Genomic DNA, 11187 nt, shown 5'->3' on the forward strand with positions numbered 1-11187 from the left:
TTGTTCGGATCAGAAAGTTTCTTGTACAGAAGATAGCAAGATTGTTTAGATGATTCAATGCATTCATCAATTTTTATGTAACTTCTACTTGCAATAAAGTTCTTGTCGCCCTTAAGAAAGTAAAAAAACAAACAAAATTTGGTTCAAGCTTTGAGTCTCATAGTTTTTCTCCAAAAAGATCTTGAAACCTTTTATTTCCTCCAGCAAAACCTGTGAAATTAAACTAAAAGGAAAAAGAACTCAGTCAGACAATTAAGAGAAAAGCAAGTGTAGACATGGCCATCCAGAGCTTTGTGGATATTGACTCCATTTTATTGAATTATGGAAAATGTAGGATAAAGAAATATAATTTTAAAACGGATCATACTGCAACTTCTGTTATGAATACATGTCTATATACATATAGGTAACTTGACGGGATTTGAACTGAAGTCTCCTTATCGGGTTTTGATTAACAGAGCTTCATCCCAGTACCTACCTGAGTCCTCCCCTAAAGCCAATCACAGTCAGCATATGTAGAAGCCTGAACCAGGGTCTATATGATCTAGCATGTGCACCTGAAGACTGATAAATAAACTATTCACACAACCATGCCAGCGGTTAAGAACATTGCACGAGTAGCACCATCAAATTTTATTAAGAATAAAGCAATGCTCACTGCAAGGTATGCAATGTACCATGTCATTGCCCGAGCTTTACTGAAACATTCTTGAGTAAACCTTTTTCTCCAGATCACGTCTATCAGCAATCTGTAGCCAATTTTTTTTTTTTTTAACTTTCAAATTGCAATCAAACGAAGAAAACAAAGATAAATTTTCAAATATGGAAAATTTTGATTTCAACATAAGGAACGGCTATATCAACAAAAACATTACCTTCTTCTTTGCTGCAACAAGCTCTTTCTTTATACCACCTGAAAGATAGAAGTTTACGGCAAGGACTTGATCATACATAGCTTAAGCTAGCAAATATTGGAGCAGCATCAAAGATATCCTCAACCAAAGAATAAATAATACATTATACATATCTTTACCTATTTATTTGCTTTATTAATATAATTATTGTTTTATTTGATGGAGGTGGGGAGGGAAACAGGAGTTGTTACTCACAAGAAAATCAAGAAAAAAGACTTCAACCCAGAACTTCATAATCACTGGAACCAAAATGCTTCTTAGTTTATTCACTTTACACCCATCAACTGCCTTATTTTCATTGAATTTGGCATTTGTTTGCTGAAAACAGAAGTGCAATTTGGAAATGTCATGGCTCTTTATGGTTTGCCAATTTTTAAGGGAAGGAAAGCAATCAAAGAAATATTACTTGTTTGGCCACCAAGCAAAACAGGACACAGAAAATAAAAAAACTAAAAAGAGAAAAAAAAACCAAACAAGAGGATAATTTTTGTGTAATTCCAACTTCTCTTTCTCTAAATTTTTGAACAGTTCTTAGAACTTCTTGAAGCTTTAATTAAAGAGATCAAAGTGGCAATGAATTCAGTTTCCAGTTCCCATTTCTTTTCCTGAATGTGGGCTCCAAGCACAAAATGCCTAAGTTTTGATTTTCTACAAACAGGACTAGTTATATGTGCTGCATCAAAAGCTTAAAAATTCAATGTTCCAGTGATGTTTTACATCACATCCTAGAATCTATACATCATACAGCTATTCTTAACACAATTTTAGGTCCTCTAGACCCCAAGTAAACAATATATTCTTATCCTTAATTACATTACCGTCATTTGGTTCCAACTCCAATGCTTTCTTGAAACATTCAACTGCAGCATCTACATTATTAAGTGCCATGCGTGCCTGTTAAGTTAGCAGACCATAGTCAGTATCCATCAAGAATAAAATGAAGACGATGTTGCTGAGTGTCCATCACATAAAGAATCAGCGTATACTTTTTCAGAACACTATATTCTTTAGAACAATGTTAATGCAGAACATAGCCTCCTATATCATGCAAGATTTCTTCTTTTACCAACCATCTCCTGCAACAGGAATATTGTGCGTTCAGTCCTCAAAATGAAAAGAACCTAAGTCAGATCTTTCACACAGTAATGCTTTAATACTTGATGCCATAAGAAATGACAAGAAGGAGGCAGAGTTGACTTCCTTCATGTTGTAACCTTTGTTAATTTAGATACAAATGTGACAAGTGTGCAAAACAAACAATGATTTTCCAAGTCAGTCAATACCACAAACTTTAATGAGTCTGGCAAAACAGAAAATAAGAAGTGAAAGGATTTGAGGGTATAATTGATGATGTAAGGGAAAACTACAAAAGAGAGAGAGAGTGTGTGTATCTGGATTAATCAGCTAATTTTATTCAGGATTACCACAAAGAAAAGTAATCAGTTTATCAAATGTTACTGTACACAAACAGATGCTGTAACTTCATAAAAACTTCTTACTATTGTTAGTTTTACACTAGAAAACAACAGTCAGAAAACTATAATAATTACTGAGATGACCTCCAAAAGTAGAGCAAGAACTAATCATACATCAGTGCGGAGACAATTTAAATTAATCCATATAAGATAATGGAAACATAAATGGACCATGTTTCATGCTAGCTGTAAGCATCATCTTATCAACTGAGAATACCAACCTGGCCTTGGCGAAATAAAGCTTTTACATTATCTTCTCCATCACGCATGGCCAAGTCTGTGTCCAGTAATGCTCCTTTCAGATCTCCTAATTTCAATTTGCATGCCTACACAAAGGTATGTAGAAATGTATCATTTGGCAGAATAAAAGAAAATTGAAATAGAGTAGATAGTGGTCATTCGAGAAGACACCCCAGAAGAATGCAGGGAGCAACTAAACTTCAAGATTTCTATGGAAACTTCCAAGAGCAAAACAAATTTATATTAAACAGAATTAAGTAATTACAGGCATTATAGCAAACTAATTGGCCTTGCAATGGCCACACTTCTGAAAAGATCATTCGATCAGTTGATACATAGAGTTGGACTAATAATAAAAAAATTAACCTGCTTTGAGAGAGAGAGAGAGAAATGGCTTTTTATTTCTTTCATGTTTACACAGATGATAAATTATCCCATAGAATGATGAAATTGTAATTTTGGAATACCAAGATTATACTATGCAACAATTATTCAGGCAGGATGAACTACTATTACTATTGCCAGCTTTCAAAATTCAATGCCTATTCTTAAAGCTGCTAAATAGTAAGAAAAAAGCACATTGCTCACATAAACCCCTACAAGCAAACTAGAAACCACCAATTGACAATTAAAAGATGCCATGCCCACTTGTGCTACTGTAGAACTGAGTAAAGAAACCCCAACACCATTCTAATATCTTATTCTCCCTTTCACCCATTCTCTTTTCCTTTTTCTTTCTTGATGAGTCGCTTAAACTACTACCCATCCTTGGCTAACAAGCGAAGGAATTAAATCAACATAACACAGGAATGGATCTAATAAGAGAAGAGAAATGAAATGACCAAGACATTGAGGTCACATTTTATGGTAAGCAATCAGGACCCTAGTATGTACATGAAATTTGAAACCAACTTCATGCAGGTTGATTTTAATACAAGAACTAGATAACAAGAGTAGATACAACCGACTTATGCTGGGTTTAATGAGGTAAATAGCAAGAAGCAGATAATGGTGATATAATTTCTATTTTCAGACACAAGTCATGTGCTTGGAACTGATGTTATATGGGCTCCTTTATTCCCCCTTGGATGCCTGCATTCACCTTATGTGACAAGGGCTGCTGTATGGGAATATGTCTGATGCATATATCCAAATTGTGAAATTGGGCACTTGTCTCTAATTGTTAAGATACTTGAGGAAAAAGAACTCACATTTGTTAAAAAGGGGAAGCCCCAAGGGTTTGTTTAGTTGTGGAAAATGGTCTAGTTTTCCAAAAAATTACTCCACAAAAAATAGAAAATTAGAGAACCTATTTGAGTACAAAAATTTCTAAATAGAAAAAGGTGATTTGGAAAACACGGGAAAACTCCTAAAATGAGTTTTCCAAATTTTCCTTACTAATTTGGCGATTTAGAAAACACAGTTCTCTACAAACTTTTCCCTGAATCATCTCCATCTCATTCTCTTACCACAAATCACACAAAAGAAAAACCTATTTGTCCATCAGTTTTCTGTACTTACTAACATTTGTTTGCATTTTTCAAATTTTCTACGGAAATTGGAAAGTAGAGATTTTATAGAAAATTGGAGAATGAAAACTTGAAAACATTTTCCGCAACTAAACAGCCCCAAAGGTTCTCACATGAATACAGGACAAAAATCTCAATTTCCTTTTTCATCCATTTAATTCCAAGTAAATCCTTGGTGTCTCAATTTCTTTGGTGTCTCAATTTCCTTTTTCAAGGTCAGAACTGCTGGTAAATTTAAAGAAGACACCAAAGAAAGACAAAGTAAAAAGTTGCGAACCATTAGCAAAATATCAAATGACAAACAAAAGGCTAACATAAACTATGATTAAACACATAGTGAAAATTCCGATAAAAAAATTAGTAGTTCCATCAACTAGAAAAAGAAAGTCAAATACTTACAGAGCTATTTGTAAAAATCTGAGACTTTGTCTTCCTCAAGCATGAGCTTTTCTCTGTACAAAACAAAGATAATCTCAGCCATAAGGTAACATTACCATTTCTAGTTACTTTTATGGTTTTTTGACAAGTGCCATTCCTAGTTACTACAATCAAACAGAGAAATATTGGGCAAACTAAATGGCTCACCTTCATCAATTTCATCCTTCTCCCAGCATACATCCAGGTAGCGCAAAGCTTTCCGATACTTCCTAAGAGCCACTTTATATTCTTGTTTCTATATTCAAAATGGTTACGACTAAAGTCACCAGCTAGTGTAAAATACCATATAAAGAAAATTAAATAGCAAGGATAAATGTCGGTGTGGAGTTATACAATTGGTATGAACTAGTGTTGACGAGATTAAGACAACATGAATTAGTAAGACTTATATACATATTATACATGTATGAACTGCATTGCTTTCCAGAAAATGAAAAAAATAATCTAAGAAAGCAAACATTTGCTGAAACCTTTTTTCTTTTCTTTTCTTTTTAACCCCTTTGTTAGGGAGGGGGTGGAGGTAGAGCGAGTACAGATAATGAGAATATTAACAGGAGAGAAAGCAAGACAGGATATCCAACAACAACCTTGTACTGTTCATTTCCCAAAGATTTGATGGCGTCCACAGCCGTCATCCACCAAGAAACTTCTTCTGGTTTCACATCAAGGTCAGCTGGCCAATCAGGGTAAGTATCACCATCTTTGAAGAAGTTAGATACCCCATCATCAGCTCCCTCAGGAAGTTCTCCAGAGTCCACAATTATCACATCAAGGGTTGGATAATGATTGTCACCTGTATTCACATGCTCAATCGAACGAACTACCCCCATCCCTTTGATTACTTTCCCAAAAACAACATGTTTTCCATCTAGATGAGAGGTTCGAGTTGTAGTTATAAAAAATTGAGATCCATTCGTATTAAAACCAGTATTAGCCATTGACAGCATTCCTTTTCTTTCATGCTTCAAGTCAAAATTCTCATCTTCGAACTTCAAGCCATAGATGGATTCACCACCAGTTCCATTCCCAGCAGATATATCCCCACCTTGTATCATAAAACTTTTTATGATTCGATGGAAACAGGATCCCTGCAGTGAGGTATAGCATAGACCTTGAGGGGATAAATATCAAACCATATGAGTTACACATATGAGCTTGGTTTCTAAGCTTACAAGAGGTGACACATATAATCTTGAGATTAATGCTTTTTACAAAAGCATGCTACAAATAAAAGCTATACCAGTCATTCAGATATATATACAAAGACCCAAGATTGCAGTTTAGAAAGGAGAGGGGTAGAGAAGAAGCAGAAGACAAACATTCAGGTAATAAGAAAGATGAAGCACAAAGAACACACTTTTTAAGGGATTTCCAGGTCAACTTTTCCATGTAAAGGAATGGTGTGGGCAAGTCTAACATTTGATTATATTCAATCCTTCAAACAGCCCATCTGCACAATCATGATAGATTACAAAGCCTCTCATCACAGGCAGACTGGCATAGAAGCAGCAGAGCCTAATTCTCTAACAGACAAAAAGGGTTGTGAAAATGCCGCAATGCCCATCAAATTGATGAATTAAACTTTTCTTTTTCTTTTCTTATCATTTGCAAAGCTAAAGGTTTACTGAAATTACAAAATAAGCTCTGAGAGGAACAGCAGGGAACAGGCCAACATGATCTAAGTTTTGAAATACATGAACATGTAAAAGTATAAACACAGTGATAGGATTAATGCTCTAGTTGTTCTGTTAGCAAGCTTAACGATGTCACTAAATCCTCCTCCACTTGTGAATGCAGTCCCCCTGCTATTGGATAGATGAATAGATTATAGAGTGAACACTACTAAAAATAGTTCATATTGCATCCATTGGGTATTTCATATTGTTCTAATACTGTTTGGCATGATACTTCAACTTTATGTTCTAATCAAAGAAGATGATAATTGTAACAACTTCTTATCAAGCCTTTATCTCACTATGCGAGGTCGGCTATATGAATTATAACTCATCAATTATTTCAGTTTGCTTTTTCTTCTACCCTTATAATTCATATTATACCTAAGTATCTCCCAACAATTTTTTTTTTTTTTGTCCTCCTTTATCTATCCACTCCTCTCACATGAGCTTCTGTTGGTCCTCTTATCACCTAACAAAGCCATCTTTATTGCACATCACGCATCTTATTTTTCAATAGGAGCCACTTTGATTTTATTATGAATAATCTCATTTTTAATTTTATCTTTTCTTGTATGGTTGCGCATTCATCTTAAGATCTCATCTCTATTACCCTCATATTTTACATATGTTGGCACTTTACTATCGAACATTTTGTCCATACAACAAAGTTTGTCCTGCAGTCTTATAAAATTTTCCATTTTAGAGTTAATGAAATCTTACTATCATAAAAATGGTAGATGAATTCATCCATTTTAACCATCCTATCTTAGTTCTATAAAGAACATCCTTATTAATCTCCCCATCATCTTGGATGATTAATCAAAGATATCTGAACTAGTCTTCTTTGGTATGACAATCATTCAATTTTACTATAATGTCATCCATACTTATACTTTTATTCAACTTAAAATTCATAGATTTGGTTTTAAATTTGCTTAACTTAAAATTTGTAGATTCTAAAGTATAGTTCCATATCTCCAACTTAATATTCACACTTCCTTTTGTCTCATCCACCAACAAAAGGTCATCTGCAAATAGTTGTTACAACTCTTGGGTAGAACTCACCCTCAAAAGTTAGCTGTTAAGGGGATGGTGTCCAAAAGATTATAAACCCTACATCAAGAGCCTAAACTTCCAATGTGGGACAAGTCTCATACCCTACAGTGGTATCAAAGCCGGCCCCATGGCTCCTAGTGCAAGAGAGTGGCGACGGAGGTGACGTCGGCATTGTAGTGTTCACCTGGGACTAGCAGTGGCTAGTGCACAGCCTACCATTGTGGGCGTCGAGCTGCGGAGCGTGGTGGTATGTTATGGTCCACTGCAAGGTATGAGACTTATCCCACATTGGAAGTTTAGGCTCCTGGTGTGGGGTTTATAACCTCTTGGGCACCCTCCCCTTAACAGCTAGCTTTTGAGGGTGAGTTCACCCGAGGGCAAATCCAAGTTATTGTCTACTACATTGAGGGATGAACTGATGGCTGATTATATTCTTAAAGTGGAGACCAATCTTGATTGGACAACTATTGTAGGAGGCAGATGTAGTAGGCTTGAACTCGATTAGGTTGCTTCTATTGAAGTTCTAAGCCAAATTATGTTTGGAATTGATCTTAGAAACCTAAGAACAAAGAAGAAGAGATTTAGAAGGAGAAAGAAAGAAAGAGAAATAAAACAGATGGATAAAGCGGGTATTGGATAAGGGCAGTGACCCAATTGCTGCAAGTTCTTGGGGACAAGAACTCTCTCAAGAAGGGGGAAATTGACATGGCCCCAAAGATTTTCAAGGATAGATTAGTAAATATATTAGGTGTTTTCATGCATTATAAAATAATTGGAATTTCCTTTTGTATTTTATGTTATAAGGCATTGTCCTTAGCTATAGGTAGTTAGGTTATTTGTTGTATTACACATAGGTGCATGTGGGAGGCTGTTAGGCTATATAAAAGCCACAACTGAGGATGAGAAATTATGTTTAGAATTAATAAACAAATATCTCATTTCTCTCTAAGACCAATCTCCCTCTAGTTTCTCTCTACTACCCTCCCTCATTTCTCTCTAAATTCTTCTCCATTTCTGTCTAATCTTCCCCTAATTCCCTCTGTTCTTGGATTTCTCTATTGGATCCCTGTTCTTCTTAATTTCCCTTCATTTCTTCAGATCTAACTCTCTCAATTCCTCCCCAATTACTTCTTAAAACTGTTATGAACCCTAGGTTCATGACAATAGCATACACCAATGTGGCTCTACTTGGACATGTTTAGTGTGTTCATAGATTACTAGAGCAAACAAGTAAGGGCTTAATGCAGATTTTTTATGTAATCCAATTGTAATTGGAAAAACCTTAGTATTTCCCCATGTGTTATGACATGGATTTCTGCTCCATGATACATGTATATAAGCAATTTGACATCTTGTCTTTTTAAAATCTTCCATAAGACTTCTCCATGAACTTTGTCATAAACTTCTTCTAAATCTATGAACACCATATCAAACAAATGATAATCAACTAAAAATAAAATAAAAAAAATAAAAAATAAACTTCTCAAATGACAGTAATCAAATACAGCAGTAACAATAGGGTCAGAGTTTTCAATGTGTTCCTTTGGGTGTAACGGACATTTTTCAAACGAATTTATTTAGATGCTCAGCAGCACAGTCCATCCTCTCAGAGCCCACTTCCGTTAGTCTAGTTCGTACTAATCAATAGCTTCAAAGCAACATTCATCCAATCAAGACATGGGACATGCACATGGGTTCAGTGGTAAGCCCTTCCACCATGGGGAAAGCTATAGATTAAAGGTGCTAATTAGATTTAGTACGTAATAGAGTAGACAGCAATTTTCCAGCTCAAAATACCAGCTGTTTTCTCCAAATTCGTAACACCCATAAATTAAAAATAAACATGCCATTATAGTGTTTTATAAAATATTACTATCCGCTCGTTACTAATGGGGTTGATATAGCTTCACATCACATGTATTGAAAGCTCAAGTTTGTAGACAGAGGGCTGGCTTCATTTTTTATACATTGGTTCTAATCTCAACGAGATGAATTGTAGTAGTTCATAAAAAAAAAAAAAAAAAAAAAGAACAGATGAATTGTAGTAACAATAAATTTCTAGGGAAAGGGAAAAAAAAAAAAAGGGAAAGTGAGAAACGCATGGAAAATGTAATTGGAGCATCACTCGAAAAAACAGGACTTTTTTTTTTTTTTTTTTCGCTAGGTGAAAAACAAAATAACAACAGGACTTCGATGTTGTGTTGGTGCAAATCAAATAGTCTAAAGCATCGGTAGCCATTTATTTTGATCGTGGAATGAATCACTAAGACGATCTCTCTCTTTTTCTTTTTTTAGAATTATTAGAATTATGTCAAAGTGATTAAGCCAGTCATTCAAGTAAAACGTGTCACATAGCTAAAGTAGTGACCAAAGCTACGATAATGGAAGTCTCTACACGTCCCACTAGAACTCGGGGCGAAGAGAACGGAGGAGATAAAGATAAGACAAAAAGTTCACACATACAGATTACACGATATATATACACATACAAACGTGAAGACATGGAGCAGAGAAAGGACCTTGAAATGGAGGGGAACACCGGTGTTAGGGCCAATGCCCTTCTCGCCGGTACAGAGCGCCCTGAAGTTCTCGGCGGTTTTAGGCACAACATCTCTGTAAAGCTCCACCACTATCCTTCCTTCAATCTCGCCTCCAATGCTTATGTCCAAGAAGCACCTCGGATTCACCATTTTCGCTCCCTTTCAAATCCCCTGCAACTCTCTAATTCTCAATCACAAGACGCGGAGACAACGGAGAAGCCCTAAACCCGGCTTTTCATTTCGTTTTGAACTGCAAGCAGCGCCTGCGAGTGATTTGACTACAATGCGCTGCCGATTGGTGCTTGCTATGGTACGCGGTGCAAAGCTTGCGCATTTGTCTGGATTTGCGTTAGGGGAGAGTTTGGTTCAGTGCATTTCAGGAGCACGTACACCACGCGGGGTACCCACCACTGACTGAAGACTGATGGATCCGATGGCGGTGATGTGGCCCTGATTTCGATTGATAGTGAACGCCAACGAAAGCGTGACAACGAGGCATTGGACCAGCTCCTGGGACAGTGGGATTCATCGTCTTGGTGCTGAGTTGTCAAAACGAGTTTTCCGGCCGTGCGTGACTGCGATGTCTGGCACCGGTACCTTATGGTACGCCTCGCCTGGCCTGGCCTGGCCTGGGAGGGAACTTTTTCTCAACGTAAATTGCGAGTATCGGGTAATTGGGTGTTTTGTATAATATAAAAAATATATTTATAATTTCAATTATTTTATATAATATTTATTTTATTTTTTTGGACAGATTTAACAACACATTCTTATATCATACAAAATATTTTCAGGTACCGATGATGTCTTAGGTATTATAGAATTTTTTATTTTTTTTCAATTGTATCATATATATAGAATTACAAATGAATAAGTCACTCACAAATAGCTTGAAGCTCAACTTAATAGGACCAATTGATGTAGTTAAATAAATAAATAAATTTAAATTAAAATTTTAAACTCATTTAATAAAGAAGTCAAAGCTTGAGTACTCTAAATAAGTTTAAGGGGTACTTTATCTTTTCATGCTTTTGTTGAAGTCCACTTTTCTTTTTTGTTTTCTTTTTTTTTTTTTTTTTTTAAGCTTCCTTTGAACTTGAAATTATTTCACAAGAGTGTAATTACTTTAAAAAATTGTAGAATGTAGTTAATTTCTCTTATTTTTGTTAATTATTCAAATAAAGTAATTAATTTTCTCTAAAATCTTAGTCTTAAAAAAATTATTTTGTAATTTTTATGAGATTAATTTTTGCATTGCACGATATCAAAAACCACAATGATTACCTTAAATAATTAGAAAAAGGCAAAGAAAAAAAGAA

General features: G+C 35.3%; 1 protein-coding gene across 8 annotated transcripts; it reads right to left on the reverse strand.

The window, feature by feature from the left end:
- LOC127804772 (peptidyl-prolyl cis-trans isomerase CYP40-like) lies at positions 1–10308 on the reverse strand. 8 transcript variants are annotated; one of them, XR_008023728.1, is made up of 10 exons: positions 9848–10308; positions 5184–5684; positions 4744–4831; positions 4558–4610; positions 2611–2715; positions 1733–1808; positions 876–913; positions 678–749; positions 479–557; positions 1–223 (listed from the first exon to the last, which is right to left on the reverse strand). XR_008023728.1 is itself a non-coding variant. In XM_052341775.1 (9 exons), exons 1-8 carry the CDS (start codon positions 10016–10018, stop codon positions 696–698), a joined length of 1086 nt encoding a protein of 361 aa, XP_052197735.1. In that variant the 5' UTR covers positions 10019–10308; the 3' UTR covers positions 237–557; positions 678–695. The 8 variants fall into 8 exon arrangements, 4 of the variants coding, with proteins under 4 accessions (XP_052197735.1, XP_052197734.1, XP_052197732.1 ...); XR_008023727.1 differs by having other exon boundaries at positions 479–576; XR_008023726.1 differs by having other exon boundaries at positions 479–564; positions 659–749.
- Between the last annotated feature and the right edge of the window lie 879 nt (positions 10309–11187).

The sequence above is a fragment of the Diospyros lotus genome, chromosome 6, assembly GCF_014633365.1.
Source record: "Diospyros lotus cultivar Yz01 chromosome 6, ASM1463336v1, whole genome shotgun sequence".
Taxonomy (NCBI): Eukaryota; Viridiplantae; Streptophyta; class Magnoliopsida; order Ericales; family Ebenaceae; genus Diospyros; species Diospyros lotus.